Raw genomic sequence first — 23,782 nt, forward strand, 5'->3', positions numbered from 1 at the left:
GTGTGACGTAGAGGGGAGGAGCTATATAGCAGCTCTGCTGGGTGATCCTCTTGCACTTCCTGTTGGGGAGGAGTTAATATCCCAGAAGTAATGATGACCCGTGGACTGACCACACTTAACAGGAGAAAGGAATTTATCAGGTAAGCATAAATTATGTTTTTCTTCTTTGATTGATAATCCTGTGTTGCCTGCTTTTTTCCGGATACCTTTTAAACACTAAGGCTGAGTGTGTATTTGGAAAGCTGACCTACATATATATATATATATATATACATATATATGGTGTAACAAATAGAATGTAAATGCAACTAGTACAAGTACAAGCTCCCTGGATATGAGTGCGCACAAACTCAGTTAAATTGGATTTGGTTTGTAAGTGTAATCAATTAGGAGTTGAATATTGAAATGAAGAATACACACTCACTTATATAATTGTATGAGGAGCAACTATAGCTTTGAATATATCAAAAGCAATATATTATATATTAGTAAGTGCGTCCAAAAATAAGTATCTGTTAAATGATATTCTTAGTATAAGATACACTTGCAAAGTGTCAATATAAATGTCAATACAGGAGTGGAATAATTTACTGCTCCTTAGCAAAAGAAGAAAACAAACGAACACTTATATAAATGAGTGCAAATAGGTATCAATGATAGGGCACAAAAGAACTGGCTGCTGTAAATGACCTACTAGTGAGCGGGAGAACCCTTTCTTGGAAATCCCTTAGAAAATAAAAATTATTGTAAAAAGAGGTACTAGAAGGGATACTGCGCCTGTTAGTGTGCCCACTCAAAAAATAATAATACAAATGAATACCATGTAAATAAATAATTAGAGAGATCAAAACTCATAACAATGTATGCAACGCAATAACAGGAGGTTTTTACCAAATAAAATGAGAGATTTGGCAAAAGACAAAAAGTAATAATTGCAATGATATAAATAACTTCTGAGGTGTATAATCTGAGAGTCCTGAATGAATAAAACAGTATAATGATTAAATCCGTTGTAACAAGTCTGTATGCTGCTTTGTAGTAATCACAGAAGTATCCAGAGGAAATGTTTGTATTAACTACTTACAGGACACACCCTCAATCCTATGAGGTAAGTGTAGGGCGCAAAAAGAAGATGATCCCAGGGTAATAACACTGCATCTGGTGAATCTGCTTCATGTAATGAATTCCTCCTCTAGATCATCTGATCGAAGTCCACCCCATTTGATGAAAGATTAGGATTCCCAAAAAGGAGGCTGGAGTCCCCAAAAGAAGGCAAAGACTCTTTCTTGCAGGACCCTTTAGGCTGATATTCGCCCCAATGATTTGCTCGGTATCATGAAAAGAAGAGAAAATAGCAAAACATAGTGTAATACTGTTTATTAATTAGTGCAAATAAACTGTGTTAGCCAAATAGACACTTACAATAAAAGACCTCAATGATAATGAGGTAATGGTAAAACATATAACAAAACAATTTCCACAGATAGAAAGGTGTATCTGCTTCTCCTAATTAAAGATGAACCAGTAGCAAACTGTGTGACCCAAAGATTGGATGTACCGGCCGGTTACAGATCCAAGCAACGTCGGGTAAACAGTGAATCAGAGTGTATGAAGTCCGACAGAAAAAAGGGAGCTTCTAGTATAACCCCAACTGTAACCTTACGCGTTTCGAAGGTGGGTGCTAATTTAAGCTCCTTCTTCTTCAGAGGATTTCTGTCGGTGACTACTACCTTGCGCTTAATAAACCATTCAGCATATCTAATGAATTCATTTAGATTCTCCATGTCCCCTTTCCAAATAAGGATAATATCGTCTATATACCGGCCCCAAAAAGTTATATAATGTTCAAAGGGATTGTTTTTTCCAGATGATTTCCTCCTCCCAATGCCCCATATATAAGTTGGCATAACTTGGGGCAAAGCGAGTGCCCATTGCCGTTCCACTTGTTTGGAGGTAAAAGTCGTCTTCAAATAGAAAATAATATAAATTAATATATTTCCTTTTTAACATTTCAGGCTACCCAGGTTAAAGCAAGTTTGTTTTTAATATTTTTAATATAGTATACACAATTAGCCCTTTTTTCCTTTTTAATCAAACCAAAAATAGTGAGCTAAGTAGCCAAAATCACTTGTGGATAAGTAGGGTACACTATACACAATAAATATAATTTGCCCACTTATGTTGTCATTAACAAATATTTGTTAGCCGCGCAGAAACCAGTATCTGAATGCTAACTTACTCATAGATTCATTGCCCAATCACGCAGTTAAACATGCGCAGCCAAGCCCCCACACACACCAATAGAATACGACCAGGCCCACAACTATCAGCCAATCAGGTCACTTTTACGTACTGACGTATAATGGGCTGAATGGTTTATTAAGCGCAAGGTAGTAGTCACCGACAGAAATCCTCTGAAGAAGAAGGAGCTTAAATTAGCGCCCACCTTTGAAACTCGTAAGGTTACAGTTGGGGTTAAACTAGAAGCCCCCTTTTTTCTGTCGGACTTCATACACTCTGATTCACTGTTTACCCGACGTTGCTTGGATCTGTAACCGGCCGGTACATCCAATCTTTGGGTCACACAGTTTGCTACTGGTTCATCTTTAATTAGGAGAAGCAGATACACCTTTCTATCTGTGGAAATTGTTTTGTTATATGTTTTACCGTTACCTCATTATCATTGAGGTCTTTTATAGTAAGTGTCTATTTGGCTAACACAGTTTATTTGCACTAATTAATAAACAGTATTACACTATGTTTTGCTATTTTCTCTTCTTTTTATGATACCGAGCAAATCATTGGGGCGAATATCAGCCTAAAGGGTCCTGCAAGAAAGAGTCTTTGCCTTCTTTTGGGGACTCCAGCCTCCTTATTGGGAATCCTAATCTTCCATCAAATGGGGTGGACTTCGATCAGATGATCTAGAGGAGGAATTCATTACATGAAGCAGATTCACCAGATGCAGTGTTATTACCCTGGGATCATCTTCTTTTTGCGCCCTACACTTACCTCATAGGATTGAGGGTGTGTCCTGTAAGTAGTTAATACAAACATTTCCTCTGGATACTTCTGTGATTACTACAAAGCAGCATACAGACTTGTTACAACGGATTTAATAATTATACTGTTTTATTCATTCAGGACTCTCAAATTATACACCTCAGAAGTTATTTATATCATTGCAATTATTACTTTTTGTCTTTTGCCAAATCTCTCATTTTATTTGGTAAAAACCTCCTGTTATTGCGTTGCATACATTGTTATGAGTTTTGATCTCTCTAATTATTTATTTACATGGTATTCATTTGTATTATTATTTTTTGAGTGGGCACACTAACAGGCACAGTATCCTTCTAGTACCTCTTTTTACAATAATATATATATATGCCAAAGAGAATGCACTCAGAGGAATTTTAGGTATTAATAAGTCAAAATTGTATTGACATTTCGGGGACTGATATATCCCCTTCTATCAGTCCCCGAAACGTCAATAAACTTTTGACTTATTGATACCTTAAATTCCTGTTAGTGCATTCTCTTTCGCATTTATAATCTACATATTTGCACCCAGGTAGCTGACCCAGGGGGGTGGATTCACCTTTTGGAGTGTGTATATATATATAGCACACATGAACTAGTGCTGTCTAGGTGTGAAAAGTCACTGAGATAAGAGGCATCCTTCAAGGAATTAGAAATTAGCATATGAGCCTACCTAGGTTAAGCTTTCAACAAAGAATACCAAGAGGAAAAAGCAAATTTGATGATAAAAGTAAATTTGAAAGTTGTTTAAAATTGTATGCCCTATCTGAATCATGAAACTTTAATTTTTACTAGACTGTCCCTTTAAGCTGCTCACAATGGTAAATGCTACGTAAAGGGACAGTACACTGTAAAATTGTTTTTATATTAATGTATTTTTATACACTGCAGCTGGTATAAAAAGTCATTGAAATGTATGAGGAATTGCATTTTCAGGTTTATTTGTGTATATGAAGTAGCTGGTTTTGGGCTAATAAACCACAGCCTATTACAATGGGTTGAGTTTCAGGTAATATCATATCTCATTATGTTATCACTTTGTGTACACACACTTGCTTCCTTATCTTATATTTGTCTGGAAAACTAAAGCTCGATACATAGAGAACAATGGAAAAGTATCATGTTATTACTTAATTATCCTGCACCCCACTGGGCGTGTTATTTCTTCTGCTGGCTGTGTTTACTTAGGCTATTCAATAGCTGAGACTCCAGTATCAAAACTTTCAGTATAGGTTGGGAAACCACAGGCTAAATCAGCTATTTCAAATGCCATCATATGGGTAAAGGGGCTACTTGTAAACAATTTAATACACTCCAGCAGGTAAAATGGATAATGGGAACAATTTAAATGGGAGACATTTTTTGGGTGAACTGTCCCTGCCTGGAAAATATCAAACGTTAATTAAATGCGTAAGCTTTAATTACCTTGTAATCAATACATGTGTAACTATTGCTGTGAGATGGTTTATATTCTATTTATACTCCTGTACATCTCTTTAAATTCAGGATATCCAAGGGATTTTTTTGTGTGTGCAGTAACAAAACCTTGGTACTTATAAGTTCTATAAGCAAGAAGCAAATCATACTAGCATTGTATTGTCAACCAACAGAAAACATGGCAATAGTGCCATCTAGAGGACAGTATGCGTACTTCTGAAATAAAATATCCAGAGTATCCCGTCTGGTGGCCAAGTGGTTAAAAGTCTATGGGGGATATTTATCAAAGTGTCAACTGAAAATACGCTGGAATTCTGTGTCGTAATTGTCGCGAGATTTATCCGCTGTAGTTATCAAAGCGATTGTCAAATGTTTAAATTTGTGACGTAACATACGATCCTGCAATCTCAATCCGACGCACATCGATGCGAGTTGAAAACCTGTGGAATTCGAGCTGAATCGTGTTTATTCGCCCTCCTATTTGACACTATTTGAAGCTCTCACGAAGTTATCAAAATTTCTACAGTTACGCTTGCATCTTTTCCGACTCAGCATACCTGGTTTTCAATCCGCCACCCTTGAGGTCGCGGATGCCATAGAACTCAATGGGAGTCTGAAAACACAGAAAGCTTATGTTCGATGCTGTAAGAGAATGAAGTATGTTACATAATAACAGTAAATTAGAAACTTTATTAAAATTGTATACCCTTTCTAAATCAAACAATATTATTGCTACACATTTGGTGCACTAGTAGATATAGGGATAAAAAATGAATACATTACTACTGATGGATTATGCTACAACTTTGTCTCTCATTACAAATCAAGGGGACAATATTATTTCTACATATTTGGTGCAAAGTTTTGCCCCAAACTTGTCGCACTAATAGATATAGAGATAAAAATGAAATAAATACACAGCATAATATAGCTAACTTCCTTTTCATTTGTTGGAAAAATCTAAGTGCACCATGTTTAAGCCATGTAATACAAGTCCCACTCTCCATTTCACGCCATATTTGACGCAACACTTTTCGCACCAATTATGACGCAAACTCCTAAATAACCCACACACTAGTGAATTTTTCCACCACTTTTGATTGGAATATGCATAATCACATGATTTATAACAGCCAATCTGATTCAAATATACATTATATAAACTATCACTAACGAATCCAATTTCTCGATACGTCTGTCATTGATCACTCATCCGAACTTGTAAGTGCCATTTGTTACATTGTGTATTATACTTACTGAAAGTATGAATATGTGAAATTAGTATTAAAGATAAACTTTGATGCTGACATTAGGTTACACAGTGTAATATTTTAGACAAGGATTTTAAAATTCAAATTGATGTTTGATTCAATAGAATCTTAAGCTAATAGCTCAAAGGGATAGCCCACCTAACTTCAAACTGTCATGATTCAGATACAGCAGAAATTAAAATCACCTCTTTACTGTCATGCTATTTTCAGTGTATTTCTTCCTTCTCTTGAATTTCTTTTTCAGTAAGAAATGTCATATGCCAGGCCATTTTATAACACATGTGAAGGGGTGTTTTTTAAAAATAGATTGCAATCAGGAGGAAACCTGGCTCAGCTCTTAAAGGGACAGGAAACCCCAAAATATTCTTTCATGATTTGGATAGAACATACAATTTTAAACAACTTTCCAATTTACTTCTATTCTCAAATTTGCTTCATTCTCTTGTTATTCTTTGCTGAAGGAACAGCATTGTATTACTGGCAGCTAGCTGAACACATCTATTTAGCCAATCACAAGAGACAAATGTGTGCAGGCACCAAATAGCAGCTAGCTCCCACTAGTGCAACTTAAATTTTTACTTTCCTATCCCTTTAAAATATCCATTGCTTGCAAATAAATACATATGATACTCTGATTACATTATATTCGCAATTATTCCTGCTCAGACTAAGAATACATCTACAATATATACATATAGTGGTATAAATAAACACAGAGATATGACAAACAACATTGTTTAGAGCAAAAAATGGAACTTAGGGACATTTAAATATGTTTGCAAAAGATTTCTGACGTAACACACACACATATATATATATATATTTGTGTGTACATACTAAAATATGTATGTCCAATATTAATAAGAATTCTAATAATTCACTCTCCACTTTGCACCAAATATCTCGCTACTTGCTATATTCGCAATTAGTCCTGCTCAGAAAAAGAATACATTTACACTATATACAATAATGTGCTAAAGAGAAATCTGCTTCTTCGTGGACAGTAATGAAATGGTATAAATAAAGTTGGGAAAAGCCTGAATAGCCGCGACATTGATGACTGTTAGTTAACACTAGTCCGATGCTCTTCGTACCGTACTTGACGCACGTGTTTTTGACGGCTTTATTGATAAATAAGGAGATCGTATTCAGATCCGCAGCCGCAATGTTTGGTGAACGTATTGACACCCTCGAATGCAACATAGTTGACGCTTTGATGAATATCCTGCTATATTTCAGTTTATAGCTCAGTCTCAAGTAATTTTTTTCCTCTTGTTAATATTTTTTTATAAATGTAGTTATGGTACAAAGCTATAAGTATTTCACTGAATGTGCTAATGATGCTATTTTATACCTTTTACCTCTGTGATTAACTTATATCTAATCCTCTGCAGACGGCCCCCTTATTTAAGTTCTTTTGACAGACTTGCGTTTTAGCCAATCAGTGCTGATTTATAAGCTATGCCACGGGAGTGAGCACAATGTTATCTATATGGCATACATGAACTAGCTCTGTCTAGCTGTGATAACTGTCAAAATGCACTGAGATAAGAGGCCACCTTCAAGGGCTTAGAAATTAGCATATGAGCCTACCTAGGTTTAGCTTTTAACAAAGAATACCAAAGGAACAAAGCAAATTTGATGATAAACGTAAATTGGAAAGTTGTTTAAAATGACATGCCCTATCTGAGTCATGAAAGTTTAAGTTTGAATAGACTGCCCCTTTAACGTGTATAAGCTTATATGATTGTAGAGAAATGAATGCACGTTTATAAGCAGCAGAATCCATGGTTTTCAGACTTCACTAGTACCATGAGAAAAACTTAAGAACAATTCTGTGCAACTTGTTCATTAGGATCAACATATTCAATCCTTCCTCCTACAGTGAATGTAATAAGCTGTTATATTAATGTGCAATGCTTTATGTGTCTCTCACTAACCATGCGCCAATACTAACCTCATGCCACTATATCTGCAGCGTCACTACTGAAGCTGTGGTATCGAGAGCTGGAGGAACCTCTGATACCTCATGAGTTTTATGAACAGTGCATCACACACTACGAGAATCCAGAGGCCGCTATTGCTGTCATACACTCACTTCCGAGGCTAAATAAGATGGTGCTATGCTACCTCATCCGTTTCCTACAGGTAAAAGCTGCCATTTCAGTTGTGCGCATGTGCAACGTGAGGGCTTACTTCTGTATCAGATCTCCTATACTGGTTATCATGTTTTATACTTTTAAATAATGCTGTAAAATGTATAGGTTTCTAAATACAAAGTAAAACACTGTTGCTTGGGTAAATCATTGTGCGGCACATTTTTTCAATACACTTTGATATTACTGCACATTGTGAGCGTCACATGATCTCTGTTTTTTTCTCTGGCCAGTCTGCCCATCTGATCAGGCATATTATATTGTTAAGTAAAGATTTTTCTTCCCAACACTATTGTGGATAGGACAGTGCATATTATTATGACTTAAACTGGACAAAGCACGGTGTCCTTGATATACTCAGTGAAATATCTACATACAGACTTCTGTCACATGTTGCTTGTGTTCTGATTATATCCAATCCCTAACAAGCAGTAATTTCTCTAATAACATCAAAGAAAGGAACATCCTGTGCTGTATTTATCCTGCAGCAGAATGAAGTGTGGGTGTCCCAGAATTGTATCAATGCTGTGTATATTTATATCTCTAAGGCCTAAGAACTCTAACTGCAACCAAATATTCCTGTATAAAATGACATATCTGTAGATGTAATGCACGTGCACACTATCTGTAGAGGAAATGCACATGCACACTATCTGTAGATGTAATGCACACGCACACTATCTGTAGAGGAAATGCACACTCACACTATCTGTAGAAGTAATGCACACGCACACTATCTGTAGATGTAATGCACACGCACACTATCTGTAGAGGAAATGCATGCGCACACTATCTGTATAGGAGATGCACACTCACACTATCTGTAGAAGTAATGCACACGCACACTATCTGTAGAGGAAATGCACACGCACACTATCTGTAGAGGAAATGCACACGCACACTATCTGTAGAGGTAATGCACACGCACACTATCTGTAGATGTAATGCACACGCACACTATCTGTAGAGGAAATGCACACGCACACTATCTGTAGATGTAATGCACACGCACACTATCTGTAGAGGAAATGCACACGCACACTATCTGTAGAAGTAATGCACACGCACACTGTCTGTAGATGTAATGCACACGCACACTATCTGTAGATGTAATGCACACGCACACTATCTGTAGAGGTAATGCACAAGCACACTATCTGTAGAGGAAATGCACACGCACACTATCTGTAGAGGAAATGCACACGCACACTATCTGTAGATGTAATGCACACACACACTATCTGTAGATGTAATGCACACGCACACTATCTGTAGAAGTAATGCACACGCACACTATCTGTAGAGGAAATGCACACGCACACTATCTGTAGATGTAATGCACACGCACACTATCTGTAGAAGTAATGCACACGCACACTATCTGTAGATGTAATGCACACGCACACTATCTGTAGAAGTAATGCACACGCACACTGTCTGTAGAAGTAATGCACACGCACACTGTCTGTAGATGTAATGCACACGCACACTATCTGTAGATGTAATGCACACGCACACTATCTGTAGATGTAATGCACACGCACACTGTCTGTAGATGTAATGCACACGCACACTATCTGTAGATGTAATGCACACGCACACTATCTGTAGATGTAATGCACACGCACACTGTCTGTAGAAGTAATGCACACGCACACTGTCTGTAGAAGTAATGCACACGCACACTGTCTGTAGATGTAATGCACACGCACACTATCTGTAGATGTAATGCACACGCACACTATCTGTAGATGTAATGCACACGCACACTGTCTGTAGATGTAATGCACACGCACACTATCTGTAGATGTAATGCACACGCACACTATCTGTAGATGTAATGCACACGCACACTATCTGTAGATGTAATGCACACGCACACTGTCTGTAGATGTAATGCACACGCACACTATCTGTAGATGTAATGCACACGCACACTATCTGTAGATGTAATGCACACGCACACTATCTGTAGAGGTAATGCACACGCACACTATCTGTAGAGGTAATGCACACACACACTATCTGTAGATGTAATGCACACGCACACTATCTGTAGATGTAATGCACACACACACTGTCTGTAGAAGTAATGCACACGCACACTATCTGTAGATGTAATGCACACACACACTATCTGTAGAGGTAATGCACACACACACTGTCTGTAGAAGTAATGCACACGCACACTATCTGTAGATGTAATGCACACACACACTATCTGTAGAGGTAATGCACACACACACTATCTGTAGATGTAATGCACACGCACACTGTCTGTAGATGTAATGCACACGCACACTATCTGTAGAAGTAATGCACACGCACACTGTCTGTAGATGTAATGCACATGCACACTGTCTGTAGATGTAATGCACACGCACACTATCTGTAGAAGTAATGCACACGCACACTATCTGTAGAGGAAATGCACACGCACACTATCTGTAGATGTAATGCACACGCACACTATCTGTAGATGTAATGCACACGCACACTATCTGTAGATGTAATGCACACGCACACTATCTGTAGATGTAATGCACACGCACACTATCTGTAGATGTAATGCACACACACACTGTCTGTAGAAGTAATGCACACGCACACTATCTGTAGAGGAAATGCACACGCACACTATCTGTAGATGTAATGCACACGCACACTATCTGTAGAAGTAATGCACACGCACACTATCTGTAGATGTAATGCACACGCACACTATCTGTAGAGGAAATGCACACGCACACTATCTGTAGATGTAATGCACACGCACACTATCTGTAGATGTAATGCACACGCACACTATCTGTAGATGTAATGCACACGCACACTATCTGTAGATGTAATGCACACACACACTGTCTGTAGAAGTAATGCACACGCACACTGTCTGTAGATGTAATGCACACGCACACTATCTGTAGAGGTAATGCACACGCACACTATCTGTAGATGTAATGCACACGCACACTATCTGTAGATGTAATGCACACGCACACTATCTGTAGAGGTAATGCACACGCACACTATCTGTAGAGGTAATGCACACACACACTATCTGTAGATGTAATGCACACGCACACTATCTGTAGATGTAATGCACACACACACTGTCTGTAGAAGTAATGCACACGCACACTATCTGTAGATGTAATGCACACACACACTATCTGTAGATGTAATGCACACACACACTATCTGTAGATGTAATGCACACGCACACTATCTGTAGATGTAATGCACACACACACTATCTGTAGAGGTAATGCACACACACACTATCTGTAGATGTAATGCACACGCACACTATCTGTAGATGTAATGCACACGCACACTGTCTGTAGAAGTAATGCACACGCACACTATCTGTAGATGTAATGCACACGCACACTATCTGTAGATGTAATGCACACGCACACTATCTGTAGATGTAATGCACACGCACACTATCTGTAGATGTAATGCACACGCACACTATCTGTAGAGGTAATGCACACACACACTATCTGTAGATGTAATGCACACGCACACTATCTGTAGAGGAAATGCACACGCACACTATCTGTAGATGTAATGCACACGCACACTATCTGTAGATGTAATGCACACGCACACTGTCTGTAGATGTAATGCACACGCACACTATCTGTAGATGTAATGCACACGCACACTATCTGTAGATGTAATGCACACGCACACTATCTGTAGATGTAATGCACACGCACACTATCTGTAGATGTAATGCACACGCACACTATCTGTAGATGTAATGCACACGCACACTATCTGTAGATGTAATGCACACGCACACTATCTGTAGATGTAATGCACATGCACACTATCTGTAGATGTAATGCACACGCACACTATCTGTAGAAGTAATGCACACACACACTGTCTGTAGATGTAATGCACACGCACACTATCTGTAGATGTAATGCACACGTACACTGTCTGTAGAAGTAATGCACACGCACACTATCTGTAGAAGTAATGCACACGCACACTATCTGTAGAGGAAATGCACACGCACACTATCTGTAGAAGTAATGCACACGCACACTATCTGTAGATGTAATGCATACGCACACTGTCTGTAGATGTAATGCACACGCACACTATCTGTAGATGTAATGCACACGCACACTATCTGTAGAGGAAATGCACACGCACACTATCTGTAGAAGTAATGCACACGCACACTATCTGTAGAGGAAATGCACACGCACACTATCTGTAGAAGTAATGCACACGCACACTATCTGTAGATGTAATGCATACGCACACTATCTGTAGATGTAATGCACACGCACACTATCTGTAGAGGAAATGCACACATACACTATCTGTAGAAGTAATGCACACACACACTATCTGTAGATGTAATGCACACGCACACTATCTGTAGATGTAATGCACACGCACACTGTCTGTAGATGTAATGCACACGCACACTATCTGTAGATGTAATGCACACGCACACTGTCTGTAGAAGTAATGCACACGCACACTGTCTGTAGATGTAATGCACACGCACACTATCTGTAGAAGTAATGCACACGCACACTATTTGTAGAAGTAATGCACACGCACACTATCTGTAGAGGAAATGCACACGCACACTATCTGTAGAGGAAATGCACACGCACACTATCTGTAGAGGAAATGCACACGCACACTATCTGTAGAGGAAATGCACACCCACACTATCTGTAGAAGTAATGCACACGCACACTATCTGTAGAGGAAATGCACACGCACACTATCTGTAGAGGAAATGCACACGCACACTATCTGTAGAGGAAATGCACACGCACACTATCTGTAGATGTAATGCACACGCACACTATCTGTAGATGTAATGCACACGCGCACACTATCTGTAGATGTAATGCACACGCACACTATCTGTAGAAGTAATGCACACGCACACTATCTGTAGAGGAAATGCACACGCACACTATCTGTAGAGGAAATGCACACGCACACTATCTGTAGAGGAAATGCACACGCACACTATCTGTAGAGGAAATGCACACTCACACTATCTGTAGATGTAATGCACACGCACACTGTCTGTAGAAGTAATGCACACGCACACTATCTGTAGATGTAATGCACACGCACACTATCTGTAGAGGAAATGCACACGCACACTGTCTGTAGAGGAAATGCACACTCACACTATCTGTAGATGTAATGCACACGCACACTGTCTGTAGAAGTAATGCACACGCACACTATCTGTAGAGGAAATGCACACGCACACTATCTGTAGATGTAATGCACACGCACACTATCTGTAGAGGAAATGCACACGCACACTGTCTGTAGAGGAAATGCACACGCACACTATCTGTAGATGTAATGCACACGCACACTATCTGTAGATGTAATGCACACGCACACTATCTGTAGAAGTAATGCACACGCACACTATCTGTAGATGTAATGCACACGCACACTGTCTGTAGATGTAATGCACACGCACACTATCTGTAGAAGTAATGCACACGCACACTATCTGTAGAAGTAATGCACACGCACACTATCTGTAGAGGAAATGCACACGCACACTATCTGTAGAGGAAATGCACACGCACACTATCTGTAGAGGAAATGCACACGCACACTATCTGTAGAGGAAATGCACACGCACACTATCTGTAGAAGTAATGCACACGCACACTATCTGTAGAGGAAATGCACACGCACACTATCTGTAGAGGAAATGCACACGCACACTATCTGTAGAGGAAATGCACACTCACACTATCTGTAGATGTAATGCACACGCACACTATCTGTAGAGGAAATGCACACGCACACTGTCTGTAGAGGAAATGCACACGCACACTATCTGTAGAAGTAATGCACACGCACACTATCTGTTGAAGTAATGCACGCGCACACTATCTGTAGAGGAAATGCACGCTATATGTAGAGGAAATGCACACGCACACTATCTGTAGATGTAATGCACACGCTCACTGTCTGTAGATGTAATGCACACGCACACTATCTGTAGATGTAATGCACACGCACACTATCTGTAGATGTAACGCACACGCACACTATCTGTAGATGTAATGCACACGCACACTATCTGTAGATTTAATGCATACGCACACTGTCTGTAGATGTAATGCACACGGACACTATCTGTAGATGTAATGCACACACGCACAACATCTGTAGATGTATTGCACACGCACACTATCTGTAGATGTAATGCACACGCACACGGCCTTAGATGTAATGCACACGCACACTATGGCCTCTAGTTATCAACGTGTCTACTTACCTGCCTTCGCCAGCCCCAATACGCCCGCCTAAGCTCGCCTACCATCGCCACCGCGGACCGGAAAAATATCGCCAAAGTTATCAATAAATCTGTCAAAAAGCTGTGCACCAAGTACGGGGTGATGAGCAGCGGATTGTGACAGTTATCACTCATCCAATCTCGCTGCTCTTCAGCTTTTTTACAGCTTTATTGATAAGCTGTCACTAAGCACCCACACTAACTAAACTGTTCTACCCCCTATACCGGAGCCCCCCGCAACTAAATAAAGTTATTAACCCTTAAACCGCCGCTCCTAGACCCTGCCGCAACTCTTATAAATGTATTAACCCCTAAACCTCCGCTCCCGGAGCCCACCGCCACTCTAATAAAGTGATTAACCCCTAAACAGCCGCTCCCGGACCCCGCCGCCACCTATATTAAACTTATTAACCCCTGATCTGCCCCTCCTACACCGTCGCCACCTATAATAAATTTATTAACCCCTATCCTGCACCCCCTATACCGCCGCATCCTATAATAAAATTATTAACCCCTAAACCTAAGTCTAACCGTAACACCCCCCTAACTTAAATATTAATTAAATACATCTAAATATTATAACTCTTATTAAATAAATGAATCCTATTTAAAACTAAATACTTACCTTTAAAATAAACCCTAATATAGCTACAATATAAATAATAATTATATTGTAGCTATTTTAGGATTTATTTTTATTTTACAGGCAAATTTCAATTTATTTTAACTAGGTACAATAGCTATTAAATAGTTATTAACTATTTAATAGCTACCTAGTTAAAATAAAGACAAATTTACCTTTAAAATAAAAACTAACCTAAGTTACAATTACACCTAACACTACACTATTATTAAATAAATTATTCCTATTTAAAACTAAATACTTACCTGTAAAATAAACCCTAAGATAGCTACAATGTAATTAATAATTACATTGTAGCTATTTTAGGATTTATATTTATTTTACAGGTAACTTTGTGTTTATTTTAGCTAGTTAGAATAGTTATTAAATAGTTATTAACTATTTAATAACTACCTAGCTAAAAGAAATACAAAATTACCTGTATAATAAATCCTAACCTAAGTTACAATTAAACCTAACACTACACTATCATTACATTAATTAAATAAATTACCTACAAATAACTACAATTAAATAAAACTAACTAAAGTACAAAAAATAAAAAAACTAAGTTACAAAAAATAAAAAAACTAAGTTAAAAAAAATAAAAAAAAATAAGTTACAAACATATAAAAAAGATTACAACAATTTTAAGCTACTTACACCTAATCTAAGCCCCCAATAAAATAACAAAGCCCCCAAAATAAAAAAATGCCCTACCCTATTCTACATTAAAAAGTTAACAGCTCTATTACCTTACCAGCCCTTAAAAGGCTGGTACAACCCCCCCAACATTAAAACCCACCACCCACATACCCCTAATCTAACCCAAACCCCCCTTAAATAAACCTTACACTACCCCCCTGAAGATCATCCTACCTTTAGTCGTCTTCAGCCAGCCGACCACCGATGGAACAGAAGAAGACATTCGGAGCGGCAGAAGTCATCATCCAAGGGGCGCTGAAGAAGTCTTCCATCCGATTGAAGTCATCATCCAAGGGGTGCTGAAGAAGTCTTCCATCCGATTGAAGTCAACATCCAGGCGGCGTCTTCAATCTTCATCCATCCGGAGCGGAGCCATCTTCAGACGAGCCGACGCGGAGCCATCTTCTTCCACCGACGAATGACGGTTCCTTTAAGTGACGTCATCCAAGATGGCGTCCCTCGAATTCCGATTGGCTGATAGGATTCTATCAGCCAATCGGAATTTTTGGTAGGAAAAATCTGATTGGCTGATTAAATCAGCCAATCAGATTGAAGTTCAATCGGATTGGCTGATCCAATCAGCCAATCAGATTGAGCTTGCATTCTATTGGCTGATCGGAACAGCCAATAGAATGCAAGCTCAATCTGATTGGCTGATTGGATCAGCCAATCCGATTGAACTTGAATCTGATTGGCTGATTCAATCAGCCAATCAGATTTTTTCTACCTTAATTCCAATTGGCTGATAGAATCCTTTCAGCCAATCGGAATTCGAGGGACGCCATCTTGGATGACGTCACTTAAAGGAACCTTCATTCGTCGGGAGTCGCCGGAAGAAGAGGATGAATCCGCGTCGGCTGCCTCAAGATGGTCCCGCTCCACGCCGGATGGATGAAGATAGAAGACGCCACCTGGATGAACATGTCTACCGGTCCGGATGTCCTCTTCTTGCCGGATAGGATGAAGACTTTGGACCCTCTGGAGGACCTCTTCTTGCCGGATAGGATGAAGACTTCGGACCCTCTTCTGGATGGATCGGTGATACCCGGCGTGGTGAAGATAAGGTAGGGAGATCTTCAGGGGCTTAGTGTTAGTTTTTTTAAGGGGGGTTTGGGTTAGATCAGGGGTATGTGGGTGGTGGGTTGTAATGTTGGGGGGGTATTGTATGTTTTTTTTAAATGCAAAAGAACTGATGACTTTGGGGCATGCCCCGCAAAAGGCCCTTTTAAGGGCTGGTAAGGTAAAAGAGCTATTAACTTTTTATTTTAGAATAGGGTAGGGCATTTTTTTATTTTGGGGGGCTTTGTTATTTTTTTAGGGGGCTTAGAGTAGGTGTAATTAGTTTAAAATTCTTGTAATCTTTTTTTATTTTTTGTAATTTAGTATTTGTTTGTTTTTGTAATTTAGTTTAGTTGATTTAATTGTAGATAATTGTAGGTAGTTTAGTTAATTAATTTCTTCTGTTATGTGTGATCAGTCCACGGGTCATCATTACTTTTGGGATATAACTCCTCCCCAACAGGAAATGCAAGAGGATTCACCCAGCAGAGCTGCATATAGCTCCTCCCCTCTACGTCACTCCCAGTCATTCTCTTGCACCCAACGACTAGATAGGATGTGTAAGAGGACTATGGTGATTATTCTTAGTTTTTATGACTTCAATCAAAAGTTTGTTATTTTACAATGACACCGGAGTGTGTTATTGCCTCTCTGGCAGAGTTTGAAGAAGAATCTACCAGAGTTTTACTATGATTTTAGCCGGAGTAGTTAAGATCATATTGCTGTTCTCGGCCATCTGAGGAGAGGTAAAAACTTCAGATCAGGGGACAGCGGGCAGATGAATCTGCATAGAGGTATGTAGCAGTTTTTATTTTCTGACAATGGAATTGATGAGAAAATCCTGCCATACCGATATAATGTCATGTATGTATACTTTGCACTTCAGTATTCTGGGAATGGTACTTCACTGGAATTACTCTGTAAAAAGTACATAAGAATTTTTTTATATGTATTGATTATGTTAAACGTTTTTGCTGGAATGTAGAATCGTTTACATTTAGTGAGGTACTGAGTGAATAAATGTTTGGGCTATTTTTCCACTTGGCAGTTGCTTATTCTAATTATGACAGTTTCGTTTCTCCCTCACTGCTGTGTGTGAGGGGGAGGGGCCGTTTTTGGCGCTCTTTGCTACGCATCAAAATTTCCAGTCAGTTGCTCATTGTATTTCCTGCATGATCCGGTTCATCTCTACAGAACTCAGGGGTCTTCAAAACTTCTTTTGAGGGAGGTAGATTCTCTCAGCAGAGCTGTGAGAATTATATATTGACTGTGATAAAAAACGTTACTCTGTAATTTAATTAATTTTGCTTTGCTAATGGGAAACCTTTGCTAAAGTTGTGTTGTTTACAAGGATTGATGCTATAACTGTTTTTCAGTTTATTATTTCAACTGTCATTAATCGTTTAGTGTTTCTTTGAGGCACAGTACGTTTTTATTAAATAAAATTGTAGCCAAGTTGCAAGTTTATTTGCTAGTGTGTTGAACATGTCTGATTCAGAGGAAGATACCTGTGTCATTTGTTCCAATGCCAAGGTGGAGCCCAATAGAAATTTATGTACTAACTGTATTGATGCTACTTTAAATAAAAGCCAATCTGTACAAATTGAACAAATTTCACCTAACAGCGAGGGGAGAGTTATGCCGACTAACTCGCCTCACGTGTCAGTACCTGCATCTCCCGCTCGGGAGGTGCGTGATATTGTGGCGCCCAGTACATCTGGGCGGCCATTACAGATAAGATTACAAGATATGGCTACTGTTATGACTGAAGTTTTGGCTAAATTACCAGAACTAAGAGGCAAGCGTGATCACTCTGGGGTGAGAACAGAGTGCGCTGATAATACTAGGGCCATGTCTGATACTGCGTCACAGCTTGCAGAGCATGAGGACGGAGAGCTTCATTCTGTGGGTGACGGTTCTGATCCAAACAGATTGGATTCAGATATTTCAAATTTTAAATTTAAATTGGAGAACCTCCGTGTATTACTAGGGGAGGTTTTAGCGGCTCTGAATGATTGTAACACAGTTGCAATACCAGAGAAAATGTGTAGGTTGGATAAATATTTTGCGGTACCGGCGAGTACTGATGTTTTTCCTATACCTAAGAGACTTACTGAAATTGTTACTAAGGAGTGGGATAGACCCGGTGTGCCGTTCTCACCCCCTCCAATATTTAGAAAAATGTTTCCAATAGACGCCACCACACGGGACTTATGGCAAACGGTCCCTAAGGTGGAGGGAGCAGTTTCTACCTTAGCTAAGCGTACCACTATCCCGGTTGAGGATAGCTGTGCTTTTTCAGATCCAATGGATAAAAAACTAGAGGGTTACCTTAAGAAAATGTTTGTTCAACAAGGTTTTATATTGCAACCCCTTGCATGCATCGCGCCGGTCACGGCTGCTGCAGCATTCTGGATTGAATCTCTGGAAGAGAACATTAGTTCAGCTACGCTGGACGAGATTACGGACAGGTTTAGAGTCCTTAAACTAGCTAATTCTTTCATTTCGGAAGCCGTAGTACATTTAACCAAACTTACGGCTAAGAATTCAGGATTCGCCATTCAGGCACGCAGAGCACTGTGGCTAAAATCCTGGTCAGCTGATGTTACTTCTAAATCTAAATTGCTTAATATACCTTTCAAGGGACAGACCTTATTCGGGCCCGGGTTGAAGGAGATTATCGCTGACATTACAGGAGGTAAAGGCCATGCCCTGCCTCAGGACAAAGCCAAAGCTAAGACTAGACAGTCTAATTTTCGTTCCTTTCGTAATTTCAAAGCAGGAGCAGCATCAACTTCCTCTGCACCAAAACAGGAAGGAGCTGTTGCTCGTTACAGACAAGGCTGGAGACCTAATCAGTCCTGGAACAAGGGCAAGCAGGCCAGGAAACCTGCTGCTGCCCCTAAGACAGCATGAATCGAGGGCCCCCGATCCGGGACCGGATCTGGTGGGGGGCAGACTTTCTCTCTTCACCCAGGCTTGGGCAAGAGATGTTCAGGATCCCTGGGCGCTAGAGATCATATCTCAGGGATACCTTCTGGACTTCAAATTCTCTCCCCCAAGAGGGAGATTTCATCTGTCAAGGTTGTCAACAAACCAAATAAAGAAAGAGGCGTTTCTACGCTGCGTACAAGATCTTTTATTAATGGGAGTGATCCATCCGGTTCCGCGGTCGGAACAAGGACAAGGGTTTTACTCAAATCTGTTTGTAGTTCCCAAAAAAGAGGGAACTTTCAGGCCAATCTTGGATTTAAAGATCCTAAACAAATTCCTAAGAGTTCCATCGTTCAAAATGGAAACTATTCGGACAATTTTACCCATGATCCAAAAAGGTCAGTACATGACCACAGTGGATTTAAAGGATGCTTACCTTCACATACCGATCCACAAGGATCATTACCGGTATCTAAGGTTTGCCTTTCTAGACAGGCATTACCAATTTGTAGCTCTTCCATTCGGATTGGCTACGGCTCCAAGAATCTTCACAAAGGTTCTGGGTACCCTTCTAGCGGTCCTAAGACCGCGAGGAATTTCGGTAGCTCCATACCTGGACGACATTCTGATACAAGCTCCAAGCTTTCAAACTGCCAAGTCTCATACAGAGTTAGTACTGGCATTTCTAAGGTCGCATGGATGGAAGGTGAACGAAAAGAAGAGTTCTCTCTTTCCACTCACAAGAGTTCCCTTCTTGGGGACTCTGATAGATTCTGTAGAAATGAAGATTTACCTGACAGAAGACAGGTTAACAAAGCTTCAAAATGTATGCGTGTCCTTCATTCCATTCAACACCCGTCAGTAGCTCAATGCATGGAGGTGATCGGCTTAATGGTAGCGGCAATGGACATAGTACCTTTTGCTCGCCTACATCTCAGACCTCTGCAATTGTGCATGCTAAGACAGTGGAATGGGGATTACTCAGATTTGTCCCCTACTCTGAATCTGGATCAAGAGACCAGAAATTCTCTTCTATGGTGGCTTTATCGGCCACATCTATCCAGGGGGATGCCATTCAGCAGGCCAGACTGGACAATTGTAACAACAGACGCCAGCCTACTAGGTTGGGGCGCTGTCTGGAATTCTCTGAAGGCTCAGGGTTTATGGAATCAGGAGGAGAGCCTCCTTCCAATAAACATTCTGGAATTGAGAGCAGTTCTCAATGCCCTTCTGGCTTGGCCCCAGTTAACAACTCGGGGGTTCATCAGGTTTCAGTCGGACAACATCACGACTGTAGCTTACATCAACCATCAGGGAGGGACAAGGAGCTCCCTAGCAATGATGGAAGTATCAAAGATAATTCGCTGGGCAGAGTCTCACTCTTGCCACCTGTCAGCAATCCACATCCCGGGAGTGGAGAACTGGGAGGCGGATTTCTTGAGTCGTCAGACTTTTCATCCGGGGGAGTGGGAACTTCATCCGGAGGTCTTTGCCCAAATACTTCGACGTTGGGGCAAACCAGAGATAGATCTCATGGCGTCTCGTCAGAACGCCAAACTTCCTCGCTACGGGTCCAGATCCAGGGATCCGGGAGCGGTTCTGATAGATGCTTTGACAGCACCTTGGACCTTCGGGATGGCTTATGTGTTTCCACCCTTCCCGATGCTTCCTCGATTGATTGCCAGAATCAAACAGGAGAGAGCATCAGTGATTCTAATAGCGCCTGCATGGCCACGCAGGACTTGGTATGCAGATCTAGTGGACATGTCATCCTGTCCACCTTGGTCTCTACCTCTAAAACAGGACCTTCTGATTCAGGGTCCATTCAAACATCAAAATCTAACTTCTCTGAAGCTGACTGCTTGGAAATTGAACGTTTGATTTTATCAAAACGTGGTTTTTCTGAGTCGGTTATTGATACCCTGATACAGGCTAGGAAGCCTGTTACCAGAAGGATTTACCATAAGATATGGCGTAAATACCTATCCTGGTGCGAATCCAAAGGTTACTCTTGGAGTAAGGTTAGGATTCCTAGGATATTGTCCTTTCTACAAGAAGGTTTAGAAAAGGGTTTATCGGCTAGTTCATTAAAGGGACAGATCTCAGCTCTGTCCATTTTGTTGCACAAGCGTCTGTCAGAAATTCCAGACGTCCAGGCTTTTTGTCAAGCTTTAGCTAGGATCAAGCCTGTGTTTAAAACTGTTGCTCCGCCATGGAGTTTAAACCTGGTTCTTAACGTTTTACAAGGAGTTCCGTTTGAACCCCTTCATTCCATTGATATAAAGTTGTTATCTTGGAAAGTTCTATTTTTAACGGCTATTTCTTCGGCTCGGAGAGTCTCTGAGTTATCAGCCCTACATTGTGATTCTCCTTATTTGATTTTTCATTCAGATAAGGTAGTTCTGCGTACAAAACCTGGGTTCTTACCTAAGGTAGTCACTAACAGGAACATCAATCAGGAGATCGTTGTTCCTTCTTTGTGCCCGAATCCTTCTTCAAAGAAGGAACGTCTTCTGCACAATCTGGATGTAGTTCGTGCCCTCAAGTTCTATTTGCAGGCAACTAAGGAATTTCGACAAACGTCTTCCCTGTTTGTCGTGTACTCTGGTCAGAGGAGAGGTCAAAAGGCTTCGGCTACCTCTCTTTCCTTCTGGCTTCGTAGCATAATTCGTTTAGCCTATGAGACTGCTGGACAGCAGCCTCCTGAAAGAATTACAGCTCATTCTACTAGAGCTGTGGCTTCCACTTGGGCCTTTAAGAATGAGGCCTCTGTTGAACAGATTTGCAAGGCTGCAACTTGGTCTTCGCTCCATACTTTTTCAAAATTTTACAAATTTGACACTTTTGCTTCTTCGGAGGCTATTTTTGGGAGAAAGGTTCTTCAGGCAGTGGTTCCTTCTGTATAATGAGCCTGCCTAGCCCTCCCGTCATCCGTGTACTTTTGCTTTGGTATTGGTATCCCAGAAGTAATGATGACCCGTGGACTGATCACACATAACAGAAGAAAACATAATTTATGCTTACCTGATAAATTCCTCAGGTAAGTCCACGGCCCGCCCTGTTTTTTAAGGCAGGTAAATATTTTTTAAATTATACTACAGTCACCACTTCACCCTTGGTTTCTCCTTTCTCGTTGGTCCTTGGTCGAATGACTGGGAGTGACGTAGAGGGGAGGAGCTATATGCAGCTCTGCTGGGTGAATCCTCTTGCATTTCCTGTTGGGGAGGAGTTATATCCCAGAAGTAATGATGACCCGTGGACTGATCACACAACAGAAGAAAGGAATTTATCAGGTAAGCATAAATTATGTTTTTTCTCTTGTAAGGTGTATCCAGTCCACGGATCATCCATTACTTGTGGGATATTCTCCTTCCCAACAGGAAGTTGCAAGAGGATCACCCACAGCAGAGCTGCTATATAGCTCCTCCCCTAACTGCCATATCCAGTCATTCTCTTGCAAGCTCTCAACATAGCTGGAGGTAGTAAGAGGAAAATGGTGTAATATAGTTAGTTTTTTCTTCAATCAAAAGTTTATTGTTTTTAAATGGTACCGGAGTTGTACTATTTTATCTCAGGCAGCATTTAGAAGAAGAATCTGCCTGCGTTTTTCTATGATCTTAGCAGAGGTAACTAAGATCCACTGCTGTTCTCACATATGTCTGAGGAGTGAGGTAACTTCAGAGGGAGAATGGCGTGCAGGTTATCCTGCAATAAGGTATGTGCAGTTTAAGTTTTTCTAGGGATGGAATTTGCTAGAAAAAAGCTGCTGATACCGGATTAATGTAAGTTAAGCCTAAATACAGTGATTTAATAGCGACTAGTATCAGGCTTGCTATCAGAGGTATATACTCTGATTAATGTGCAATATAAAACGTTTGCTGGCATGTTTAATCGTTTTTAGATATGCTTTGGTGATAAAACTTATTGGGGCCTAGTTTTTTCCACATGGCTGGCTTGATTTTTGCCTAGAAACAGTTTCCTGAGGCTTTCCACTGTTGTAATATGAGTGGGAGGGGCCTAGTTAAAATTACAGACAGAGACATTCAGCTTCCCTCAGCAGTCCCCTGCATGCTTTAGGACATCTCTGAAGGGCTCAAAAGGCTTCAAAAGTCATATATTGAGGAAGGTAAAGCCACAGTGAAGCTGTGGCAGTTGTTGTGACTGTTTAAAAAACGTTTTTTTCAATTTGTTAATCCGTTTTTTGTATTAAGGGGTTAATCATTAATTTGCA

The 23,782-nt window shown here is 40.3% G+C and overlaps 1 protein-coding gene across 1 annotated transcript in view; it reads left to right on the forward strand.

Annotated features, from left to right (window-relative positions):
* ARHGAP39 (Rho GTPase activating protein 39) overlaps positions 1–23,782 on the forward strand; it is an 847,370-nt gene that overhangs the window by 797,083 nt on the left and 26,505 nt on the right. The window contains 1 exon segment of the mRNA XM_053715434.1: positions 7,729–7,898. Within this exon segment, the coding sequence (XP_053571409.1) occupies positions 7,729–7,898 (170 nt within the window).

Source organism: Bombina bombina, chromosome 5, assembly GCF_027579735.1.
Source record: "Bombina bombina isolate aBomBom1 chromosome 5, aBomBom1.pri, whole genome shotgun sequence".
In the NCBI taxonomy this organism is placed as follows: domain Eukaryota; kingdom Metazoa; phylum Chordata; class Amphibia; order Anura; family Bombinatoridae; genus Bombina; species Bombina bombina.